The 27,357-nt window shown below is 44.2% G+C and overlaps 1 protein-coding gene across 1 annotated transcript in view; it reads left to right on the top strand.

Annotated features, from left to right (window-relative positions):
• Positions 1 to 27,357, top strand: part of LOC149452908 (TLC domain-containing protein 4-A-like) — a 58,862-nt gene that overhangs the window by 3,045 nt on the left and 28,460 nt on the right. Inside the window, exons 2-5 of the mRNA XM_089688856.1 lie at positions 2,238 to 2,340; positions 10,479 to 10,806; positions 13,362 to 13,451; positions 26,534 to 26,592. Coding sequence (XP_089544982.1) covers positions 10,652 to 10,806; positions 13,362 to 13,451; positions 26,534 to 26,592 — 304 coding nt within the window. The 5' untranslated portion in view covers positions 2,238 to 2,340; positions 10,479 to 10,651. The remainder of the gene's footprint in view (positions 1 to 2,237; positions 2,341 to 10,478; positions 10,807 to 13,361; positions 13,452 to 26,533; positions 26,593 to 27,357) is intronic.

Consider the following 27,357-nt stretch of genomic DNA (forward strand, 5'->3'; position numbering starts at 1 on the left):
TCGGACCCTGCATTCACTATATCTGGTCTCCCCAGGACCCTGCATTCACTATATCCGGTCTCCCCGGACCCTGCATTCACTATATCTGGTCTCCCCAGGACCCTGCATTCACTATATCTGGTCTCCCTGGACCCTGCATTCACTATATCTGGTCTCCCTGGACCCTGCATTCACTATATCTGGTCTCCTCGGACCCTGCATTCACTATATCTGGTCTCCCCGGACCCTGCATTCACTATATCTGGTCTCCCTGGACCCTGCATTCACTATATCTGGTCTCCCCGGACCCTGCATTCACTATATCCGGTCTCCCCGGACCCTGCATTCACTATATCCGGTCTCCTCGGACCCTCCATTTACTATATCCGGTCTCCCCGGACCCTCCATTCACTATATCCGGTTTCCCCGGACCTCGCATTCACTATATCCGATCTCCCAGGACCCTGCATTCATTATATCTGGTCTCCCACAGTACACACAACATGGAAATGCAATTATTTTAGTAAATATAAACTTCTAAATACCTTTTCTCATCAGCAGTTAGAGCAGTCTTGTGACTTCTATCACTGCCCAGCAGAATACTGATTAAAGCTTGTAGGAGGAGTTTTCATGTTGCTCTAGGAGGATGCAGAACCCCTGACCTTTGTCTAGACAGTGCTGATTGGTCCTGTGCTGATCACATGCACTCTCCCAAGAAAAAAAAAAACCTCTCTAGCAATACACACCAAACTGAGCATGTGCACAGTGACTCCACACAATATGTCTTATCAGGAGATAACAGGGGGACACCGGAAGAAGAGGAGGATCAGAGAAGACAGGAAGGCTGCATGACATTTCCCGATAGTGACAACAGTTGGCCATGGTCAGCAAGAGGATAAGAACAAGAATATGTCAGTTCACAGAGATTTTCTGGGGCTGCTTTTTTTTTTTTTTTTTTTTTTTTCCCCCAAGATAATGCAAAATATATATATATCGCTGGATCTGGACTTTGTCACCAATTCGGTAAAAGTGGGCATCATGTTATCATTTTCTGCAGGGCATTATATAACTTGAAGGCCAGGCCCATTCATTGCAGAAAACATTTCCAGAGAATGTCATCCTAGACGTAGAGGGCCCCCTTACATTGGGGGTCGACGTAGAGGGCCCCCTTACATTGGGGGTCGACGTAGAGGGCCCCCTTACATTGGGGGTCGACGTAGAGGGCCCCCTTACATTGGGGGTCGACGTAGAGGGCCCGCTTACATTGGTGGTCAGTGGTAGCGTTCCCCCTTACATTGGTGGTCAGTGGTAGCGTGCCCCCTTACACTGGTGGCGGAAGGTGGAGGGCGCCCTTACTCTGGTGGCGGAAGGTGGAGGGCCCCCTTACACTGGTGGCGGAAGGTGGAGGGCCCCCTTACACTGGTGGCGGAAGGTGGAGGGCCCCCTTACACTGGTGGCGGAAGGTGGAGGGCCCCCTTACACTGGTGGCGGAAGGTGGAAGGCCCCCTTACACTGGTGGCGGAAGGTGGAAGGCCCCCTTACACTGGTGGCGGAAGGTGGAAGGCCCCCTTACACTGGTGGCGGAAGGTGGAGGGCCCCCTTACACTGGTGGCGGAAGGTGGAAGGCCCCCTTACACTGGTGGCGGAAGGTGGAGGGCCCCCTTACACTGGTGGCGGAAGGTGGAGGGCCCCCTTACACTGGTGGCGGAAGGTGGAGGGCCCCCTTACACTGGTGGCGGAAGGTGGAGGGCCCCCTTACACTGGTGGCGGAAGGTGGAGGGCCCCCTTACACTGGTGGCGGAAGGTGGAGGGCCCCCTTACACGTGTGGTCAGTTAACAGCTGCTCACACAGCCAGCTGTTGGTCAGTCTCTTCCATTGCATATACTTTTCTGCCCATAGAATATAGACAGAGAGCTTACACTTTTGTCTATCAATCAACTTTGGTACAAGCAGCCTGTTGTGTTTTTCGAAGACAATTAGTGCCGGCAGAACCGATTATTAGCCGGCAACACTAATCACTGTGCTCTGCCGGCTGGGAAGGCTCCCTACTGGCAGAACACAATAGCACTGAGGGAGGGATTCCCCCACCAACACTGACTGTGTTGTTGGGGGAACTGAGCGATTTCCTTTACTTTTACCTGTGATAGAAGGAAAGAAAATTGCATAATCTATGGCCTGCCTAGCACACTAAACCCCATATACATGTTGAGAACATTGGATGAATGATTGTCCGTTATTGTTTTTGCTGTCTTTTCAGCTCACAGGAAGTGACGAGGACACCGCATTGCTGGTCAGAGCAACAAGTATTATCTGTATTTGCTGAATATAAAGACGAATGCAACCATCTCCTCTAAGAACAGGTGGGCTGCAATATATTGTACTCTGAACTCCAGATAAAACTATGTCTGCTGTTGTAGAATATATATATCTCTGTATTACAAAGGCTAACTCTAGGATGCTTTTAAAAACTATGGATAGACTGGGAAGCGTTGGATCGTCTGCAGGGTTTTATTACCATGCCATTTTCACTGAGAAATCTTTCTAACTGGGACAAATAAGAAAAAATAACAAAAACACTCAGGAGCCGGGTTACTGTAATAAGATATTACAGGGTAATAGGACACTCGGGAGCCGGGTTACAGTAATAAGATATTACAGGGGGAATAAGACACTCGGGAGCCGGGTTACCGTAATAAGATATTACAGGGGGAATAAGACACTCGGGAGCCGGGTTACCGTAATAAGATATTACAGGGGTAATAAGACACTCGGGAGCCGGGTTACCGTAATAAGATATTACAGGGGGAATAAGACACTCGGGAGCCGGGTTACCGTAATAAGATATTACAGGGGGAATAAGACACTCGGGAGCCGGGTTACTGTAATAAGATATTACAGGGGGAATAAGACACTCGGGAGCCGGGTTACTGTAATAAGATATTACAGGGTAATAAGACACTCGGGAGCCGGGTTACCGTAATAAGATATTACAGGGGGAATAAGACACTCGGGAGCCGGGTTACCGTAATAAGATATTACAGGGTAATAAGACACTCGGGAGCCGGGTTACCGTAATAAGATATTACAGGGGTAATAAGACACTCAGGAGCCGGGTTACTGTAATAAGATATTACAGGGGGAATAAGACACTCGGGAGCCGGGTTACTGTAATAAGATATTACAGGGTAATAAGACACTCGGGAGCCGGGTTACCGTAATAAGATATTACAGGGGAATAAGACACTCGGGAGCCGGGTTACTGTAATAAGATATTACAGGGGTAATAAGACACTCGGGAGCCGGGTTACCGTAATAAGATATTACAGGGGAATAAGACACTCGGGAGCCGGGTTACTGTAATAAGATCTTACAGGGGGAATAAGACACTCGGGAGCCGGGTTACTGTAATAAGATATTACAGGGGAATAAGACACTCGGGAGCCGGGTTACTGTAATAAGATATTACAGGGGGAATAAGACACTCGGGAGCCGGGTTACTGTAATAAGATATTACGGGGGTAATAAGACACTCGGGAGCCGGGTTACTGTAATAAGATATTACAGGGGAATAAGACACTCGGGAGCCGGGTTACTGTAATAAGATATTACAGGGGGAATAAGACACTCAGGAGCCGGGTTACTGTAATAAGATATTACAGGGGAATAAGACACTCGGGAGCTGGGTTACTGTAATAAGATATTATAGGGGGAATACTCAGGAGCCGGGTTACTGTAATAAGATATTACAGGGTAATATGACACTCAGGAGCCAGGTTACTGTAATAAGATATTACAGGGGGAATAAGACACTCGGGAGCCCGGTTACTGTAATAAGATATTACAGGGTAATATGACACTCAGGAGCCGGGTTACTGTAATAAGATATTACAGGGATGATAAGATTTATAGGTAATAAGATAACTGGGTTAATAAGAAATGTGAGTAGTGATTTCATCTGCCCTTTTCCCTGGCTGTGTGTGTTCAGTGTGTACATAGGTCAGAAGAGCGATGAGACGAATATTAATGATGTTTGAGCTCATAGTGCAGCAGACAGACGCACATTCTTGTAGTGAACACATCTGGGAAATACAAAGTCGCAGAGTGAGTCACATGTTGATAGTACAATCTTTTTTTTCAATCTTCTGCATATTTACTAACAGCCTTATAATGTGAGGACTAAAGGAAGGATGACCATGGACAGGTGATCAGATATGGCCAAGAACTGGATGATCTAATGTAGCATTTTACTAATCAGCCATAAATTCAGGACTGCTCGTGTTGTAAACCATCCAATAGGGTGCTTTACAGCATGTAGCTCCTCCTTTTGACCTTCATGGAAGAATTCATTATCTACTTTTTGGCGCATAGATGCCTCAGGAAAGACGCAGACCGCATTCGCCTTTGCGAGCAGCAATTCTTTTGCCATGTGTAACCGCCACATCAAATTCAGAAATTTTTGGCATCTTTTCACAAGGACGCCTTGGATATACATCTTTCATCCGTCAAGAGACGGATATAAAAGCAGAGCATAGTAATTCAGCATGGGGAAACCAATGGTGACTGATTTACATCCATCAACATCAGTTTCCTTTTAGGGAGACAATGGATCTGTTTTTTATCTGTCTCTTAAAAAAACACAAGAGTACAGGAAAAACCAGATTGGCCCTGACAAGGGCTCAAAGGTATCTGTGTATAAAAAAAAAAGGTCTTAGAGTACAACAGACCTTCTGGCAGTGTTCCTATAAAATCCACTTCTAGGCCCCATTCACATGGGCATTAGTAGTCTGATCTGGCCCATCTCCACGGGTAGTATGGTGATCCTGTTGAGGTGAATCTAAATGGAAATGGATATCAAACCGCAACTTTGACTCAGGGTTACAAAAATGATCCAAGATGGAGCAGCATGGCCATCCTGGGGCCTTGCCTCCCTCCCCTCTCTCTCAACCCCTCTTTAACTCTCCTGCAATCCAAATCCTGAGAGTGGAATCTCGCAAAACTAGACCTTGAGCAGAGCCTGGAGAACCTGTATGGCAATGTCTCCAATGCTACAGTATACAGACTGAAATATCCTAAACCATGTAATCTCCTACAAGCTCAGATCAGATTGCGGACCTAGGTGATCGAACAGATATGCTAGAACTAAGCACGATGAACTGGCTCATAATGACCCTCATTAAGACTCTCCAAGAATCCCTCACCCTCCAAATAGAAGATTTGGTGAACCATACAAGATGAACCAACATATGCATCCGTGGAGTATCACAAAGGGTAATGGACCTCCAGGTTTACGTCCTAAGCCTCATCAGTCTTCTGCTTCCTGATACAGTCCAAGAAAACTTTGAATGAGATTGCATACATACTGAAGAGCTCTTCTCCCAAAACCCCCAGCTGTAGACCCTCCAATAAGTATTCTACTACGCCTTGTGTTCTTCAAAGTTAAAAGAAAACCTAGTCAGACCGGATTTACGATAGCACTAGGATCCAGCCCTACAGTCAATTCCCCCTCTTTTATACTTTCAAATGGCAGCAACTGAACTAAATTTGCTCCACTGTTTGGATAGGCCACTTTGTGCATGAGTTTTTTTTCTTTACCCTCCTTTATTTATTTCAGGTACTTATATAGCGCCGTCAATTTACACAGCGCTTTACATATATATTGTACATTCACGTCAGTCCCTAACCCTCAAGGGGCTTACAATCTAAGGTCCCTAACTTACATTCATACATACACATACTAGGGACAATTTAGACAGGAGCCAATTAACTACCAGCATGTCTTTGGAGTGTGGAAGGAAACCAGAGTACCCAGAGGAAACCCACACAGGCACAGGGAGAACATGAAAACTCCAGGCAGGTGGTGCCGTGGTTGGGATTCGAACCAGCGACCCTAGTACTGCCAGGCGGAAGTGCTAACCATTTAGCCACTGTGCTGCCCGGCACTATTTTAATTGGCATTGCTAGATATAGATGGATATGATTTATTGTACCTGGATCTCATTTATGGAAAATACCCCAAGTTCCTTAAGGATGAAAAGTGATTACAGAACATACTAGGAATTTCAGGAAGGAATCTATAGTTCTGTAGAGGTTGTGTTCAACTTTATTGGAAGATTTGTTGTTCTAGCGATACTTTGCTCGGCTTTATTAATTCTCCATCCTATACTTGGACAACATTTGCCAACCCATTATTGCCCTCAGATGAACCCCATTCTATCTTCACTAATGACACCTCTCTTAGCTTTTAAACATTTATGAAGTTATAATGGAGTTTTTAGAAACTTTTGTTTATTCTCTACAACAGCAATTGCTTTTAAGTGGTTGTTTCTTACAATGTTATAATCTATATCAGGGTTTCTCAGTCAGGGTTCCGTGGAAACCTACGGTTCTTCCACAGGTTGCTGGGGGTTCTTTGAGAAGTAAGCAATTTCTGCCTCTTAGATAAATTTCCTCTGACACCATTGATCTTTTTAGCTATCTTTAAGGGGGGAATTCTTTGCAATGACCACAAGTGTAAGGAACATTCTTCCCATTGACCATCACACCAATGTATCATGAGTTGTAGATATGGTCATTTTTTTTTTAGGAGTTCCCTGAGACCTGGAAGTTGTTTCAAGGGTTCCTCTGTGTTGAGAAAGGCTGGGCTATATATTGATGTGACTTTCAAGGCGCTCACTTCCTTATATTCTTCTTGGAAACTGGCCTGAGCCCCCTTACTCAACAGACGTTACAAGCATTACTGACTCCTTTATGAAGTCCAAATACGATTTAGTATTCCTAATCATCTGCACAAATGGAATATATAGACGTACAGATGCTCACTCCACATACCTGGGGGAAAAAAGCAAAACCCCATATTTTGGGTTTACATCAGAACACTTTATAGTGGGGAAATCTTCCAATGAGGACACTAGTTCTTGTGACTCGGATGTCACACCTGGATTCCCTCACTATGGAGGGATTTCCTCTCTCTTCATGTTTTGGCTATGGGACAGGTAGTAAAGGGAAATCTCTCCTATGTGATTCAGATAGAAAAAAAAATACAGGGGTCATAAAAGCTTTCTTACCTTATCCAAAAAGAAAAGTTTTGCCTTTTTAGTTACTTTTTAAAGGCTTAAAGGCCCCACGTAAATGAATGAAAGCTGTGCTGGAGTTAATGGAAAAAGATGATATAATCATACTTCCAGAGGCACATGTCCCTCGTCTTCTACCCCAGCTTACCACAGCAGATACTAAAACTAAGGGAGCTTCTCTTATTAGAAATACACCTCAATAATCTTTATTATTTTGCATCTTAGATATGTGGATGAAGTATAATAAACTTTTATAAAAGCACCATCCCTATAGAGCACGCGTGTCAAGCTGGCAGCCCTCTAGCTGTTGCCAAACTACAAGTCCCATGAGGCATTGCAAGATTGACAGTTACAAGCATGACTCCCAAAGGCAGAGGCATGATGGGGCTTGTAGTTTCGCAACAGCTGGAAGGCCACCAGTTTGACACCCCTGCTATAGAGAGTACAAAAAATAGATTATTCCCTCGCCCCACTATTGGAATACAAGAAAAGGCACTTTGTATGTATGTGCCATAATAGGAAACCTAAGCAATATAAAAGATACAATTCTGTATTACAAAAAATAAAAATCACAGTACAAGAATATGTATAAAACCATCATAACTGGAGCCATATACAATGTATCATCGGACAGGAAAGAAACATTATGAAATTCAGAAAATTTTGTTTGATTCTGTCTGGGCGTATTATGAGAAGGCGTATAGGATCAACGCGTTTTTGTTAACACGGCTTCATCAGGATCCATGCCAGCAGAAAGGAACACAATAGCTTACCACAACTATGAAAATGGAAAGAGGGTAATCGGGTCCAAGGGAAATATGAAAATAGCCATCTACACAACCACGAGGCTTCAGAAAATGGTCTGCTTATAAACCAAATATGTAGAAAAAAAAACATTCCTACTAAGCCAGAAAATAGAAAACTAAGACCAAAGTAACAAGGGTCCCACTCTTCCAAAAAGCCACCAACCATGGTGATACATTGTATATGGCTCCACTTATGATGGTTTTTATACATATTCTTGTAATGTTGTGTTTATTTTTTGTAATAAAGATTTGTATTTTTTGTATTAGTTATGTTTCCTATTATGGCAAATTCAAAGTCCATTTTCTTGTATTCCCATCTCTCCCATAGTGGGGAGAGGGAATAATCTATTATTATTTTTTTATATTTTTGCAGCTCAACTTAGCCAATTTAGTCCTTGGAATGTATTTTCATTTTCCACTTTGAATTTCATATGATCCACTCTATATCAATGCAGCTGCTGCTGTGGGGCTCTCAACCATCAGAATACATATCTGCAGGTGCAAATAAATAATGTGGTTCTCTTCATCCCTCTGGCTTAAATATATACTAGTGAATGGGCACTCTATTCTACAACCCTTTTTTGTCAACTCAGAATTCTCAATGGCATACCAAGAGTCAGCATTTCATTGATGGTGTATACAAAAGATCTGCTGCATTAAAGGCCTTTGGCAGGGGGAAGAGATTGATCTCTTTATACTTGCTACAGAAAACTAGAGGGGGCACCTCGGCGGGAGCTGCTTAGATACCACCAGCTCAAATACTTTGTCTCTCCTAACCTAGAAAAACTGCCAGATTTGTCCCTAAAACCCTTTTAAACTATCTGCAACACAATGCCTAGAGCAAAGGAGCTCATCTCGACCTTTTATACTCATAGGCAAGACTTGTTAAATCAGGACCTACCTTCCTTTGTAACCAAGTGGTAAAAGAATCTAGGACCCCCAGCTTCACACATGGAATCAAATATTTTTAAAACTTTCCTCAATTCACATATTGTAAACCTCAAAGAGGGAGCATACAAGTTATTGTAGGTGGTTTTATACCCCAGCTAGACTTCAGAGCTTTCAGATTTCCTTCCAGTTCTTCATATTGTTATTGAAAGTGTTCTATGATAAGCAAGGGCAGCACAGTGGCTTAGAGGCTAGCACTTCTGACTAGGGACTCCAGTTTGAACTGCATTATACACAGCAAAAAAGATCATTGGTGACATTCCTCTGGCTCAGCCAAGTACTGTTGAATCAAGAACTATGCAGACGCCATCAGATGGGAGGTCAGCCAGCAACAAGGAACACCTAGCAACCTCTGGAGGAACCCTTGTTGAGAATGGCTGATCTAGAGATTATTTTATATTTCTGCTAATACAAATAGCAGGAGATGATAGATTTGAGTGTGAAGAAAAAAGGCGTTGTCTCAATGATCCATAGTCAATATGTATTAAATATTTAAATTTAAACTGGATAATTCTGAGAAGTATCTAATTATTATTATACAGGATTTATAGAGCTCCAACAGTTTGCTCAGCACTTTACAATATAAAGGGAGACCATACAGTAACAATACAGTTCAATACAAGAGGGAGAGGAGGGCCCTGATCCTTGGAGCTTACAATCTAGGATCTAATGGGAATTTTGAGCAACATGGACTTATTCACCTTTCCAACCGCTCCATCTCCGCCACCCCCCACTGCCAATCCCTCCACTGGCTTCCGATTGCGCAACGGATCAAATTCAAAATCCTAACACTGACGTACAAAGCTGTCCACCATACTGCCCCGAACTACATCACTGACCTAATATCCAAGTACCGCCCAGCACGCACACTCCACTCCTCACAAGACCTCCTTCTCTCTAGTTCCCTGGTCTCCTCCTCCCATGCCCGCCTCCAGGACTTCTCCAGGGTGTCACCCATCCTCTGGAACTCCCTGCCCCAACCCATCAGATTATCACATACTCTCCTCTCCTTTAGGCGCACCCTGAAAACCCATCTCTTCAGGGAAGCCTACCCCACCCCCTGCTAACCTGCCGACCTCCTCCACTCTTCCTACCACTCCATCCCCCACAGCTATCTCCTCCTGTGCCACCATCCCCTCCCTCCTAGATTGTAAGCTCGAAAGAGCAGGGCCCTCAATCCCCTCATGTTTTGCATTGTATTGGTATTGTTCTGTCACATGTTCTGTCTCCCATTGTAATGTACAGCGCTGAGCGAACTATTGGCGCTTTATAAATACTGTATAATAATAATAATAATTTACAGATTATGTTTTTACTGAGTTGTAAGTGATGTATAATGGGTCACTAACCAATGACAATATCTATGATCATTTGTCTTCTGATATTTTGTGTCTAAAACATTGCGTTGCTTGTTTACGAAGACAATGAACTCTTTATGTTCGTCAAAGCATTTTATTCCAATTATATACGGGCAAAATACATTTTTGAGTAAAAAAAAAGGTACAAATTCTGTAGCAGCATGTAAGAAAATGTTGCTTCTAAAGTCAAATTATTTATGTGATTATTCAGTTGGCCTTCAAGGGTGAAGGCAGATCGCTTTTCTGGGATATTATAGGTTGAAGTGTTGTAATATAGAAGTACAAATTATTTATTGTTTTATCTTATTTTTTGTAGATGGTTCTCCACACGGAAGATTGCATTCTGGACACATCCTAAGGTTATAGAGGATCCGGGATTCTCGCGGTAAAGGGTGGAGTCTGCAGAGTGCCCCTCCCCCAGCTCTGACTGCAGAGGATTCCACTGTTCCTCATGTGTCGCGTGTGGTGGTTGTGACCAGCAAAATAACAATGGTGGACAGTGTGTTGGTCAGTTACTGCGTGGTAACTGGAAGCTTTATGTTTTTCCAGCTGCTATTTTCCTTCATAAGCCCTACCATCTCCTCCAGATGTTGCGGCACCTACAAACAGCTTACCGGGGCAAAACAGTGTGATTGGGACTCCAGGTAAACGTCAATGGAATAAATAGTGTTTCTATCTAACTTTCATATATAAAAGAGGATGGATTGGAACCCCTGTCTGGATTTTACTGCTATAGGGCAGCACAGTGGCTAAATGGTTAGCACTTCCGCCTGGCAGTACTAGAGTAGCTGGTTCGAATCCCAGCCACAGCTCCACATGCCTGGAGTTTGCATGTTCTCCCTGTGCCTGCGTGGGTTTCCTCTGGGTACTCCGGTTTCCTCCCACACTCCAAAGACATGCTGGTAGGTTCATTGGCTCCTGTCTAAATTGGCCCCAGTATGTGTGTATGTATGAATGTGAGTTCGAGACCTTAGATAGTACACCCCTTGAGGGTTAGGGACTGATGTGAATGTACAATATATATGTAAAGTGCTGTGTAAATTGACAGCGCTATACAAGTACCTGAAATAAATAAATAATCAGGGGCTTCGCCAGGGAGATTTCCCCTCATTTACTGTCTTGGTGACTGTCTTTGTCTCCAGACAAAAAATGAGGAAAATCTGAAATAAGGACAGCAATAAAATGTGGACAGGGGTTCTGGCTTTCCTTTACTCTACTATGGGTTGCTTTTGGAGATTTATTCTTGCTTCTCCCCAGTCATTCCACAATGCAGTGCAGAGAGCTCAATGACCAATAGAGAGGTGGCAGAGCCTGGGGATCTGTCAGCATGTGGGGTGGGAAATAGCACCCGAATGAAGGATTCATATACAACCCAACAACAGGTCCTCCACAATGGAAAAGTCAGTTTTAGATTGGCCAGTTATCCTAAGTGTCTCAGCAGTAACCCAGTTCATGTTCTGTACCTCTAATATACAGTATATTACAGTAACCCGGCTCTGGAGTGTCTTATTCCCCTGTAATATCTTATTACAGTAACCCGGCTCCCGAGTGTCTTATTACCCTGTAATATCTTATTACAGTAACCCGGCTCCCGAGTGTCTTATTCCCCCTGTAATATCTTATTACAGTAACCCGGCTCTCGAGTGTCTTATTACCCTGTAATATCTTATTACAGTAACCCGGCTCCCGAGTGTCTTATTACCCCTGTAATATCTTATTACAGTAACCCGGCTCCCGAGTGTCTTATTCCCCTGTAATATCTTATTACAGTAACCCGGCTCTGGAGTGTCTTATTCCCCCTGTAATATCTTATTACAGTAACCCGGCTCCCGAGTGTCTTATTCCCCCTGTAATATCTTATTACAGTAACCCGGCTCCCGAGTGTCTTATTCCCCTGTAATATCTTATTACAGTAACCCGGCTCCCGAGTGTCTTATTCCCCCTGTAATATCTTATTACGGTAACCCGGCTCCCGAGTGTCTTATTCCCCTGTAATATCTTATTACAGTAACCCGGCTCCCGAGTGTCTTATTACCCTGTAATATCTTATTACGGTAACCCGGCTCCCGAGTGTCTTATTCCCCTGTAATATCTTATTACGGTAACCCGGCTCCCGAGTGTCTTATTCCCCCTGTAATATCTTATTACGGTAACCCGGCTCCCGAGTGTCTTATTCCCCTGTAATATCTTATTACGGTAACCCGGCTCCCGAGTGTCTTATTACCCCTGTAATATCTTATTACGGTAACCCGGCTCCCGAGTGTCTTATTCCCCCTGTAATATCTTATTACAGTAACCCGGCTCCCGAGTGTCTTATTACCCCTGTAATATCTTATTACGGTAACCCGGCTCCCGAGTGTCTTATTCCCCCTGTAATATCTTATTACGGTAACCCGGCTCCCGAGTGTCTTATTCCCCCTGTAATATCTTATTACGGTAACCCGGCTCCCGAGTGTCTTATTCCCCCTGTAATATCTTATTACGGTAACCCGGCTCCCGAGTGTCTTATTCCCCTGTAATATCTTATTACGGTAACCCGGCTCCCGAGTGTCTTATTCCCCCTGTAATATCTTATTACAGTAACCCGGCTCCCGAGTGTCTTATTACCCCTGTAATATCTTATTACGGTAACCCGGCTCCCGAGTGTCTTATTCCCCTGTAATATCTTATTACGGTAACCCGGCTCCCGAGTGTCTTATTCCCCCTGTAATATCTTATTACGGTAACCCGGCTCCCGAGTGTCTTATTCCCCTGTAATATCTTATTACGGTAACCCGGCTCCCGAGTGTCTTATTCCCCCTGTAATATCTAATCACAGTAACCCGGCTCCCGAGTGTCTTATTACCCTGTAATATCTTATTACAGTAACCCGGCTCCCGAGTGTCTTATTCCCCCTGTAATATCTTATTACGGTAACCCGGCTCCCGAGTGTCTTATTACCCTGTAATATCTTATTACAGTAACCCGGCTCCCGAGTGTCTTATTCTCCTGTAATATCTTATTACGGTAACCCGGCTCCCGAGTGTCTTATTACCCCTGTAATATCTTATTACAGTAACCCGGCTCCCGAGTGTCTTATTCCCCCTGTAATATCTTATTACGGTAACCCGGCTCCCGAGTGTCTTATTCCCCCTGTAATATCTTATTACAGTAATCCAGCTTGGTGTATATTGTTGCAGTAATGTCTTCTGTCTTTCAGGGTTGTCTCCACAGTGCATGCATTGATTGTTGGATCTTTTTGTCTCTACATATTAGCTTACGATGATGCAGTGAACCTGGACCCCATATGGTGAATATTAATTTTGTGTTTTTATTTTTGCTTATAAAAGTTCTCTTTCTTTCTCATCACTTGTAATAGGTGTCATTACCTCTTCTTTGTATGTTTTCTGTCTATACTCATTCATTCCTCTTTTTGCCTTACTTTTCCATCGCCTATATGAAGTTCTTCCCACATCAGTTACTGCACACCAGGGCTGTGAATGTTATACCAGGGAATACATAGAACTGCAGCCTATAGTATCCAATATGTTTTCTACCCCAAGGAATCCTACAATCTTATTGTTTGCATCAACTAGACAAAGCATCCAGCAGCATAAAGGTTAAGTTATACCCATCCAGATATTACATTTATAGGAAAATATGGCATTTCATTCAAATGCCTAAAAGAACCCTCTTCATGTTTTCTGTCTAAGGAAATGCCTCTTTTTTTATAATGTTATAAACAGTAAATGGCCAAAAGTTTTGGAACCTAACTATCGCATTTATGAGTTTGATGTACATCTCATTCCAAAACTGTAGCGTTGATTTACTAAAATTGTAGAGCACAAATTCTACTGCAGCTTTGCATGGTAGCCAATCGGCTTCTAACTTCAGCTTGCTCAATAAAGCTTTGACAAAAAACCTGGAAGCTGATTGCTTTCTATGAGATCTGCACCACATTTTGCACTCTTCAGTTTTAGTAAAGCAACCCCTATGTGTATTAATATGGAGTTTCTTTCAACCCCTGCTCCACCCCAACTTCTTCCCATGCAGATTTAACAATCTCCACTCTTCTTGGAAGATTAGGTCAGGGTACTGATGTTTGACGAGCAGACCTAGCATCCCGTAGATATACAGTAGGGTTAAGGTCTCTGTGGACACATGACCATTCCACCCCTATGAGCTTGTTAGAAATGCCATTTCAAAGTCATGGGCATTACACTGGAGTTGGTTCCCCACTGCTATAACAGCCTCCACTCTTCTGGGAAGGCTTTCCACAAGATTTTTAGGTGCCTTTTGGGATTTGTGCCTCTGCCAGGATAACATTCATGAAATCAGGTACTGATGTTCGATGAGAAGACCTGGCTCGCAAATGGCATTCCAATTCATCTCATAGGTATTCAGTAGGGTTGAGGTCTATGTAAACAATTGAACATTCCACCCCTGTGAGCTTGTTGGACATCCCATTCCAAAGTCATTGACATTAAACTGGAGTTGGTACCCCACAGCTATAACAGTCTGTACTCTTCTGGGAAGGGTTTCTTCAAGATTTTTAGGTGCCTGTGGGTAGTTTGTGCCTATTCAGCCAAGAGAACATTTGTGAAATCAGGTATTGCTGATGGAGAGAAGACCTGGTTCGTGATCAGTGTTCCAACTTATTCCGTAGGTGTTCAGTAGGGTTGAGGTCTATGTGGACACTTGAACATTCTACCCCTATGAGCTTGTTGGACATCCCATTCCAAAGTCATTGACATTAAACTGGAGTTGGTACCCCACAGCTATAACAGTCTGTACTCTTCTGGGAAGGGTTTCTTCAAGATTTTTAGGTGCCTGTGGGTAGTTTGTGCCATTCAGCCAAGAGAACATTTGTGAAATCAGGTATTGCTGATGGAGAGAAGACCTGGTTCGTGATCAGTGTTCCAACTTATTCCGTAGGTGTTCAGTAGGGTTGAGGTCGTGGCACTCGAGTTTCTCCATGCCAAACTCGTCAAACCATGTCTTTTTTGGAGCTGGCTTTGTGCACAAGGGCACAGTCATGCTGGAACAGAAAAGGGTCATCCCCAAACTGTTACCACATCGTTAGAATCGTACAGTTGTCTAAAATGTCTTTGTATGATGTGGCATTATCACTGCCCTTCCCTCAAAACACCTGAACTCGATGTGAAGGGAAGCCCATATAAGTGTGGCCATTAAGTATATCTTTTATTTCTTTTGTCATACATTTTTAATTTTTTTTCTCCTACTGTTTTGAAGTTTTCTAGTTGCTATGGTGGCCTGAGCTTCTGGTGACCCCCTTCAGGGGGATTTGAGTTTTATTCTGACACTGCCAGGTCATTATGTTTTCCTTTTAGTACCTAATCGACCGGCAAAAGTAAAGTTCAGAACAGGTCTGTCCGGGGGGGTTTAGGAACACAATGTAAACTGCCACTAGACAAATAAATACTGACCTCCATCTCTGATGTCCTTACCTGTGTTGTTAAAGTCAATGTGTCATGAGAAGTAGGCTGCCGTTGACTTCTGTGACCTCCTCTAATTGCATGGATCTTATGCAACAACAGCATTTTTGGAGCCACAGACATATAGCAAGTATGAGGATTGGGACTTTGGACTTCACTGCCTACACACTTTTTTCCAAGTTATTGGCTTAGAGAGTATTAACCATTTCCCAACCGGGCCATTTCTGACACTTGTCACATACATGTAAAAATCTAAATTATTTATAACCCCCAAACATTATATATATATTTTAGCAGCGGTCATATAGTATAAAATGATGGGTATTGCAATTTTTTAAAATTAATAGTTTTGAAAAACACAATTGTTTTTGGAAAAAAAATACACTTAAATGAATTTTATTGTACACACACATACAATATAATACCCAATTGTTTTGTAAAATGTAAATGATGATGTTATACCAAATAAATAGATACCTAACATGTCACGCTGTAAAATTGCGTACGCCCGAGGAATTGAATGTATGAAGGTAAAAAACCTTCTGTGCCACACACACCCCCCCCTGCCCCCTCCCCTTGTGCCCCCTAATACTTACCTGAACCCCATTGCAATCTAGCTTTGTGCACGAGGGCCTCCACTGTCCTGGGGCTGTCCCTCCTCATTGGCTGAGACAGCAGCGGGAATCAATGGCTCCCACTGCTGTCAATCACAGCCAATAATCCAATGAGGAGAGAGGGGGCATGGCTGAGCTACCACTCAGTGTGCGAATGGACATGCAGAGCAGCGGCTTGGGAGCGAGCATGCTTGGGTGCCCTCATAGCAAGCTGCTTGCTCTGGGGGCACCCAGCAGCAAGGGGAGGCCAGGAGCACCAGTGGGGTCCCTGAGTAAAGGAGTATCGGGGTTGCTCTGTGCAAAACTTACAGAACATGTAAGTATAACATGTTTGTTATTTTTTTTTTTTAAATAATTGCCTGTAATATCACTTTAAGGCTTTAATACCACTTTAAGAGCTACTCTGCTCCTGAGAAACCTTTTTTCTGACACAATTCCAGGATTGTCAGATTCCTGGCCGCTCACCAAGTGCTGTGGTTTCTTCTGCAGGCCTACATGTTACTAGTGAGCAAAGATTAGTGACGTGGTTGGTGGGAAAGGTAAGTACGGCCCACTACACCGGGGGCATTGGGCATTGTGGCCTCTATGCACAGTAAGGTTCGGAGGGGTGGCCAGCATATTTGGAGCTAGCTCACCTTTTCCTTTTTCACAAAAAAATGAACTTGGCCTTTAAAGAGACTGAAGATCAGCTGCATGTGTGGCTGGACAGGTCTCTATAATATCTCTTCTTTCCAGGGGAACCTTCATTTTATAGATTTGCGACTGGCCACATTACCTCTCTGCCCTGTAGACATAACAGGAAAAGGGAGGACATCCCTCCAAAGTGAGGGGAAATCCCCTCTTAACAACTTTTACAATTGGAAGATTTCCCCTCTTTTTCTGTTGTGGTGACAACATTTTGGATTTTATATCACTTTAAGTCTCGGTAACAGTGATCAGAAAAATAAATAGGTAAATCTTCATGGGAACAGAGATCACAATAAAAAATAACTGGCTAGCGTTCTAGTCTTTGTCGTTCTATCCAAAACAAAGTAAGGGAGGGTTGCAACGCTGATCATTTCTGCCCATCTGTGTCTCATTTTGGATATTTCTCTTCACTTTCTTTCCCATAGCCGAACAGGAGGTGAAAGGAAATTCCTCCAAAGTGAGGGAATCCCAACTAGTGTTCCAATCCTGTTTTGGTGACAATCCAAAATGTTGGATTTTCTTTTGGTGATAACAGTAAACAGGACAATTCTAGATGGTGAATCCATCTAATGGGGGCACAGACCGCAATAAAACCTGACAGGGGTTCTAATCCACCTCCACTCTATTCAAAACTATTCAAAAACTGCCTTTAGTTATATGCTATTTTTTTAGAGACTCGGTACAAGTATTCTCCCCTTCTGAGTAACCCCTTGTCTCTTCCCCCTACCCACCTCTGAGCACCGTTCCTTGGTTCCACCCCACACCCACCTCTGAGCGCAGTTCCTTGGTTCCACCCCATACCCACCTCTGAGCGCAGTTCCTTGGTTCCACCCCACACCCACCTCTGAGCGCCGTTCCTTGGTTCTACCCCATACCCACCTCTCAGTACCACCCATTGTAGAGAAAACAAAACCAAGTATCAATTTGTGGTTCTAAGTAGTTTGTATGGAATTTGTTAACGATATCAAGAACAGCAGCAAAATGGATCCTCTGCAACCTGCAAAAATATCTCTCCCAGCAACAATAGATCCCCCAGCAACAGCCCCCCCCTACAACAAAAGACCAGTGGATCCCCTCAGAAACAATAGACCCACTGCAACAAAATACCCCACAGTAACAGATCTACTCCAGTAATATATATCAGGATCAATATAAATAGATCTCTCAGCAGCCACCATTAATAGATCCTCCAGCAGCCAGCAGCAAACAATTGACCCCCAGCAACATAAGAACCCTCCTTCCAGCAATAATAGATCCCTCCCTGAACAATAGATCACCCCCAGCAACAATAGAGCCCCCTAGCAGTCATGGACCCTTTAGCACATCCAAACACCCCTTGCCACTATATACATTCAGTGATGGAGGTGCCGAAACTGCGTTCCCCCCCCACGTTCCTGCTGAAACAAAACCCCCAGTTATATGTTAAAAAACTGTGTGCCCTCTGTAGCCGATCACATAATCTAGGTCTGTATTAGAAAATTGGCGTTGGAGATTGAAAAGGAGAATCCATTGGTTGCTTTGGATTATAATAGACATTTCCATATTTTATACTCTTTGACTAAAGAGTTCCAATGTTATCTCGGCTGTGCCTGCACTGCTCTCACCCCCCTCCCTTCATTATCCTGCTCTTCTACTCCATTTTTCATCCCTTCGCACACAATGGCCTCTCTCATGTTGGGTATAATTCATTCATTGTTATGTCAAGTTGGTTAATCTGACCCCCCTGCCTTGATCACAACTCCGAGCGGTGCTGCCGCTTAACCCATGAGCAGTCAGACTTACCCCGCAATGCCACCGCGCCAACCCTGTCCGTCCACAACATACTTCAAATTTATTACTCAATTTACATACATATATATTGTACATTCTCATCAATCCCTGCTCTCAAGGGGCGTACAATCCAAGGTCCCTAACCCACATCCATACATACACATACTAGGGACAATTTAGACAGGAGCCAATTAACTTACCAGCATGTCTTTGGAGTGGGGAAGGAAACCAAAGTACCCGGAGGAAACCCACGCAGGCACAGGGAGAACATGCAAACTCCAGGCTGATGGTCCCATAATTGGGATTCAAACCAACGGCCCTAATACTGCCAGGTGGAAGTGCTAACCATTTAGCCGCTGTGCTGCCCCATATACTTCATATACTGGTCTTTTGATCTCTATCCGAAGTCCCTGTAACAGGGTGACAACGCAGGAACTCCCTTGGAAGATAGGGACAGTGTTGTCACCCTAAGGCCTGGTTCGCACCTATGTGTTTTTCGGTGCTTTTTACAGACACACACTACAGTCCATTTAACATGGCTTCCTATGGGACACGTTCACATCTATGCGTTTTTCAGCTTCTGCCTTTTTGGAAAGGGTCAGGGAGTTTTTTGAAAGCAAAACATTTTTTTCAGGTACTTATGTAGTGCCATCAGTTTACATATATATATATATATATATATATATATATATATATACCGTATTTTCCGGCGTATAAGACGACTGGGCGTATAAGACGACCCCCTACTTTTCCTGTTAAAATATAGGGTTTGAGCTATACTCGCCGTATAAGACTACCCCTCTTCCAACACACACCAAATAAAAATGAAAAAACATCAGATTTGATTTCAATATGGTATGCTATTTCAGTATGGTATTCCAATGATGGGGTGCTATTCCTCCCACTGACACCAATGATGAGGCACTACTCCTCCCACTGACACCAGTGATGGGGCACTATTTCATCGACTGACACCAATGATGGGGCACTATTCCTTCCACTGATACCAATGATGGGACACTATTCCTCCCACTAACACCAATGATGGTGCCCCATCATTAGTCAGTGGGAGGAATAGTGCCCCATCATTAGTCAGTGGGAGGAATAGTGCCCCATCATTGGTGTCAGTGGGAAGAATCGTGCCCCATCATTGGTGTCAGTGGGAGGAATAGTGTCCCATCATTAGTGTCAGTGGGAGGAATAGTGTCCCATCATTGGTGTCAGTGGGAGGAATAGTGCTCCATCATTGGTGTCAGTGGGAGGAATAGTGGCCCATCATTGGTATCAGTGGGAGGAATAGTACCCCATCATTGGTGTCAGTGGGAGGAATAGTGCTCCATCATTGGTGTCAGTGGGAGGAATAGTGGCCCATCATTGGTATCGGTGGGAGGAATAGCACCCCATCATTGGTATCGGTGGGAGGAATAGCACCCCATCATTGGTGTCAGTGGGAGGAATAGCACCCCATCATTGGTGTCAGTGGGAGGAATATCACCCCATCATTGGTGTCAGTGGGAGGAATAGCACCCCATCATTGGTGTCAGTGGGAGGAATAGCGCCCCATCATTGGTGTCAGTGGGAGGAATAGCGCCCCATCATTGGTATCAGTGGCAGGAATTGCGCCCCATCATTGGTGTCAGTGGGAGGAATAGCGCCCCATCATTGGTATCAGTGGCAGGAATTGCGCCCCATCATTGGTGTCAGTGGGAGGAATTGCGCCCCATCATTGGTGTCAGTGGGAGGAATTGCGCCCCATCATTGGTGTCAGTGAGGAGGAATAGTGCCCCATCGTTGGTATCAGTGGGGAGAATAGTGCCCCATCGTTGGTGTCAGTGGGAGGAATAGTGCCCCATCGTTGGTGTCAGTGGGAGGAATAGTGCCCCATCGTTGGTATCAGTGGGAGGAATAGTATCCCATCATTGGTGTCAGTGGGGGGAATAGTGCCCCATCATTGGTATCAGTGGGGAGAATAGTGCCCCATCATTGGTGTCAGTGGGGAGGAGGAATAGTGCCCCATCATTGGTATCAGTGGGGAGAACAGTGCCTCATCGTTGGTGTCAGTGGGGGAGGAACAGTGCCTCATCGTTGGTGTCAGTGTGGAGGAGGAATAGTGCCCCATCGTTGGTGTCAGTGGGAGGAATAGTGCCCCATCGTTGGTGTCAGTGGGAGGAATAGTGCCCCATCATTGGTGTCAGTGGGAGGAATAGTGCCCCATCATTGGTATCAGTGGGAGGAATAGTATCCCATCATTGGTATCAGTGGGAGGAATAGTATCCCATCATTGGTGTCAGTGGGGGGAATAGTGCCCCATCATTGGTATCAGTGGGGAGAATAGTGCCCCATCATTGGTGTCAGTGGGGAGGAGGAATAGTGCCCCATCATTGGTATCAGTGGGGAGAACAGTGCCTCATCGTTGGTGTCAGTGGGGGAGGAACAGTGCCTCATCGTTGGTGTCAGTGTGGAGGAGGAATAGTGCCCCATCGTTAGTGTCAGTGGGGGAGAGGAGCGGCTGCTCCTTCTTCCAGTTCGGCCGCTCGATTTTCGTGGGGCCGCTCTACTCCGCCTCCTCGCCGGTGAATGGTCGCCTGTGTGCCTTTCCAGTGCTGGCGCCCAATCACCGGTGAGGAGGCGGAGCCGAGCGGCCGCGTGACCATCGAGCGGCCAAACTGAAAGAAGGAGCAGCTGCGCTTCCTGGACCGGATCGTCGTGGGACCGGAGCCAGGTAAGGTACAGCAGCCCTCTGCCCACCCCTGTACTTAGTGTCCGTTGGAGGAGGAGGGGGGGCGGCGCCGCGCCACTTTTCAGAAGATTTTCAGGGGTTGAAAAGTCGTCTTATACGCCGGAAAATACGGTATAGTACATTCACATCAGTCCCTAACCCTCAAGAGGCGTACAATCTAAGGTCCCTAACTTACATTCATACATACACATACTAGGGACAATTTAGACAGGATCCAATTCACCAACCAGCATGTCTTTGGAGGTTGGGAGGAAACCCACGCAGGCACAGGGAGAACATGCAAACTCCAGGCAGGAGGTGCCGTGGCTGGGATTTGAACCAACGACCCGAGTACTGCCAGGAGGAAGTGCTAACCATTTAGCCACTGTGCTGCCTGATAACACGTAAATGGTGAAGGTCATACCATTACAGATGTAGGTGTTGGGGGGGGCGCTAGCCCCTCATTTCCTTCCATCTTGCTGCTTGCAGGACAGGTTGAATATCAGAATAATGCGCCCCCTAGCAGCTTCTCCGGGGTGTTCAAACTGTGCACATGTGCAGTGTGTTCTCACCCAGCTTCAGCTGAGCTTAGTAATGGCCACTCCGAGCTGTTAAAAGTGTGCGTATGCGCAGTGCGCGATATCCTGCTCTACTGGAGCTTAGTACTCAACAGAATTATTTCATACTGTCATTCTCTTACGGGAGCGGGGAAACTTCTAGAGGTAAATAGGCCGTTTACATTTCAAGAGAACTTTCCCTTAGCTTGGGGAACGAGGTGACCTTTGACAGGCTGCTGGCAGTGGGGCTGAACAATGCACCTGTACCGTCTACCTGCCGCTAAACACCAGAGAATCATGCACCAGAGATAGTGTGCATGGGGCCTAAGAGTCACATGGCTGAAAAGTACATCTGTTATGGCATATAACTCTTCTGCATAGCTTAGGGAATTATGATAAAACTAAGGGTGCAAATATACATTCTAATTTAAGCACCTCATTACCAAGCCATAGCCGAAAGATGTCTACACCATGGCTCTCTTGTTCTGGGGGGTGAGGTGTCCATAGACGACCTCCCAAAACGTGCGGCCCCCTGGGGTGCACATCAGATGCCCTATGTGAAGCTGTGTCCTTCGGACACAGCTGATCATAGATCTAGGTAAAGGGGCAATCTCAACAACCCTTTACCATTTGATGAGCTGTGTCCAATCACAGCTCATCCCATGTAAACAAACTGGACAGTTATCGGCATTTCCTTTCTTCACGTAATGTCTCTGTGTGTGGAAAGTACACCGCGTTCCAAATTATTATGCAAATTCTATTTAAGTGTCACAAAGATTAAATATTTTGTTTTTCAGTTTAACTCATGGATAGCATTGTGTGTCAGGGCTCTTTTGATCACTGAAAACAATCTCGGACACCTGTGATAATTTGATTGGCCAGTGAACCCAATTTAAGGAAAAACTACTAAAGGAGGGCGTTCCACATTATTAAGCAGAGCACCATTTTCAAGCAATATGGGGAAGAAAAAGGATCTCTCTGCTGCCGAAAAGAGTGAAATAGTTCAATGCCTTGGACGAGGTATGAAAACATTCGATATTTCACGAAAACTTAAGCGTGATCATCGCACTATTAAGAGATTTGTGGCTGATTCAGAGCACAGATGGGTTCGTGCAGATAAAGGCACATTGAGGAAGATTTCTGCCAGATCCATGCATCGGATCAAGAGAGCAGCTGCTAAAATACCATTACATAGCATCAAACAGATATTTGAAGCTGCTGGTGCCTCTGGAGTCCCACGGACATCAAGGTGTAGAGTCCTCCAGAGTCTTGCAACTGTGCATAAACCTTCTATTCGGCCACCACTAACCAATGCTCACAAGCAGAAACGGCTAATTTTCAAACAGTCCTGTTCACTGATGAGTGCCGTGCAACCCTGGATGGTCCAGATGGATGGAGTAGTGGATGATTGGTGGACGGCCACCCTGTTCCAACAAGGCTGTGACGTCAGCAAGGCGGTGGTGGAGTCACGTTTTGGGCCGGAATCATGGGAACAGAGCGGGTCTGCCCCTTTAGAGCCCCCGAAGGTGTAAAGATGACCTCTGCAAAGTATGTGGAGCTTATGATTGACCACTTTCTTCCCTGGTACAGAAGGAAGAACTATGCTTTCCGTAATAAAATCATCTTCATGCATGACAATGCACCATCTCATGCTGCAAAGAATACCTCTGCATCAATGGCTGTTATGGGGATAAAAGGAGAGAAAGTCATGGTGTGGCCTCCATCCTCTCCTGACCTCAATCCTATTGAGAACCTTTGGAGCATCCTCAAGCAAAAGATCTATGAGGGTGGGAGGCAGTTTACATCCAAACAGCAGCTCTGGGAGGCTATTCTGACATCTTGCAAACAAATTCAAGCAGAAACTGTCCAAAAACTCACAAGTTCAATGGATGCAAGACTTGTGAAGCTGCTATCAAATAAGGGGTCCTATGTTACAATGTAACGTGACCTGTTAAAATGTTTAAACAGTTAAAATATTGTTACAAGTTTGATTTGAAATAGCTTTTGATTTCAGTAAATATGCTGCAAACACAACAAATGACAATTTTCAGTTCTTTACAACCTATAAAGTGTTTTGAAACTTACTGTGCGGAATAATTTGGAACAAAAATCCTGTTATTACGAGGTTTGTTCAATAAAATGTGAATTGTACTCTTAATAGTTGATAACATGAGAATTATGCCGACTGTTATTTAAATCAATTATTTAGGGAAATGAGAAAAATATAATTTGCATAATAATTTGGAACATGGTGTAGAGCCGATAACTGGCAATCCAGACAGAACACACTTACACTGATAATCCGGGCACTGATCATCATTTTCCTGATCATCAGTGCAGTCTCATCAGTGCCAATTAGTGCAGCTTATTAGTGCAGCTTATCAGTGCCACCTATCAATGCCCATTGGTGCAGCCTCACCAGTTCCCATCGGTGCAGCCTCAACAGTGCATATCAGTGAAGAAGAAAAATTTCTTATTTGCAAAATTTAATAACAGAAATTAAAAAAAAAAGTTGTTTTTTGTCCCCAAAATTTTCAGTCTTTTGTTTAGAAAAAAAAACCCTAGTGGTGATTAAATACAACCAAAAGAAAGCTCTATCTGTCTAGAAAAAAAAAAAGTGATAACATTTTCATATGGGTACAGTTATGGGACTGCGCAATTGTCATTCAAAGTGTGATAGTGCTGAAAATTGGCCTAGGCAGGAAGAGGGTGAAAGTGCCCGGTATTGAAGTTGTTCAAGACAGTAGGGGAGATTAACTAAAACTGGTGCACCAAAAAACGCATTGGTGTGAATCAGGCCTTAGGGTGACAACACTGTCCTTGTCTTCCAAGGGTGTTCCTGCATTGTTACCCTGGTACAGGGACTTCGGATAGAGATCAAAAGAGCACCAGAAAAGCCACCTTGAGATATGCCATGCAGCCATCGCCAGAGTGCATTTGGACAGGAGGTGGCTGCAAAAAATCTGCAGAAGATTTCAACAAAAAAAACAAACAAAAAAGGAATGTTATATAGTGCTTAAGAAAACTAAGCCAGAGGTTGACTAAAAACAGAAGCACTCAGAATCTGGTGCAACTGTGCATGGTAGCCCATTAATTTCTAACTTCAGCTTGACAATAAAACCTGGAAGCTGATTGGTTTCTCTGCAGAGCTGCACCAGATTTTGCACCATGCAGTTTTAGTAAATAACCCTGACTGTCATCTGTTTATTTATGGCAATGTAACCTTGCCTTCTGATAGCCCCTCTACCTCCTGCAAGGTATACTCAGATCCACACTCCTTTAGTTGCTTCCCAGCTGTAGCAGTGCAACCCAAGTAAGTTCAGTGTTGGATGGTGTTGGGGCTTACTTGGACAGAGAGTGTCACTCCAATCCAATTACTATCACACGGGAAGGTCTCATGGTCCCCCAAACTTGGAAGCCATGCTCTGTCAGAGCACCAAAGTGAGGACTTTGATGAACCAGGAAGACACTGAAGGAGTGTGCATTGGTGAGCGTACCTTGCTTGAGGAGGCGGCTACCAGGAGTCACATTCACTTTGTCCTGAATTAATAAAGTGACATTGGAGTTTGAATGACTTAAAGCAAAACTATACTCATCTGCTTTCATTCTCTTGCTTCCTTACCAGTACCTGGTCTTCTTCCAGGATCAGGATCTTTGGCTATCTTGAGTGGCTGGGCTGATTATTTGCAGGTAGACTCTGTATGGGCAATTACATGCGAACAGCCAGGAATAGCTGCAGGAACTGTCAGCCTCTCAGTGCTTTCCATGAGGCTTCCTTACCAGTACCTGGTCTTCTTCCAGGATCAGAATCTTTGGCTATCTTGAGTGGCTGGGATGATTATTTGCAGGTAGACTCTGTACGGGCAATTACATGCGAACGGCCATGAATAGCTGCAGGAATTGTCAGCCTCTCAGTGCTTTCCATGAGGCTTCCTTACCAGTACCTGGTCTTCTTCCAGAATCAGGATCTTTGGCTATCTTGAGTGGCTGGGCTGATTATTTGCAGGTAGTCTCTGTGCTTTCGATGAGGTTTTCTGCTTGCCGCTAATCGAAGGGAGCCCCACTGGGTCTCCTGCAGCTAACTACAAATGACCCCATTCGCAGGTGTGAATACAGGCCTAACACTGAAATTCCAGATTATTGCATTATGACTGGTTCCCTTAAAGACACAGTCATTATTTAGGGTCAGTTTAAACACTAATACTGAATAACGTAAGCTGACACAAAGAGGCAGAGGTCCTTTGCTTCTTATGAATGGTTGAGGACCACTTTACATCCATGATAACCCTCTGTGTTCACCATGAAGGTGAGCAGACCTTCACTGTCTTAGTGGAGTAGAAGGAAATTTAATCTCCTAGTATATTTTTAGGTTGTAGGAGCAAACCCACACAAACACTGGAAGAACATACAAACATCATAATTATTGAACACAGAACCTGAGTGATGCAAGGTCACAACTCTAACCACTTAGCCACCATATTCCATATAGGGCAAATTTCACCTTTACTTCCCTCCTTCCATTCTGTCCTCTACCTCTTTAGGTCCCAAACCCTGAAGGACAACATCTAACCTCCCTGTTCTCATTTCAGGGGTGATCCTTTTCAGGTGAAAATGAATGTTGCAATCACTTGTGGCTACCTCGTTTATGGTAAACATACATATATATATAAATATCAAATGTATGATAGTAACAATATCAGGAACAAGGAGATAAATCATGAGTCTGATCAGATTGAAAGAGCCACTGAAGGTTCCATAACTGTTTGGAGTATTGGGGCTCATACCCAAAAGGAAGAACAGGTATTAGCATGCAGCCAACCAGACTCTCACTCTGGAATAATTAAAGAGGGGGTGTTTGGATGCTCTGGGCGGTACGAATAGTTCTTCCTTCAAACAGTTTCATGTATGAGACTCCTGATTTTATTCAAGAAGGGTTTTCATGATGCCACCCCACTGACATGCATCTAACCAGAATCTGTCTGGTCTCCAAGTATATCTAAAGCCATAACATATTTTTTTTTTTTACTTAGAGTAGGGAATGGTTAAAACCCCTGTTAATTTTGGTGTCCCACTTGGGAAACTTCCCTTTACATCACGTCCTACGAACATAATAAATGAGAGGTAATCTTTCGAAAGTAGGGAAAAACCACTCACAGTCACAGAAAGAAGTGTCCCCATTTGAAGATTTCCATTTTGTCCCAGTTCTAAGAAATTAAAATGCAGGATTTTCCTTTATTTTCAGTCTTGGTGACAGTGGTCACCAGGACAAATACAGAGGGTGAATATCCCAAGTGGGGACACAGAAGTATTAAAAACTTGAAAGAGGTTCTAGCCCCTTACCACATTGTCCCAAAAAAAGAAAAAAACGCTTTAGATACACTTTTAATATAGTGGATTCTGGTTGATTGTTATA

Source organism: Staurois parvus, unplaced genomic scaffold (genome assembly GCF_062004578.1).
Source record: "Staurois parvus isolate SC_StPar_1 unplaced genomic scaffold, SC_StPar_1.0 ptg000456l, whole genome shotgun sequence".
Lineage (NCBI taxonomy): Eukaryota > Metazoa > Chordata > Amphibia > Anura > Ranidae > Staurois > Staurois parvus.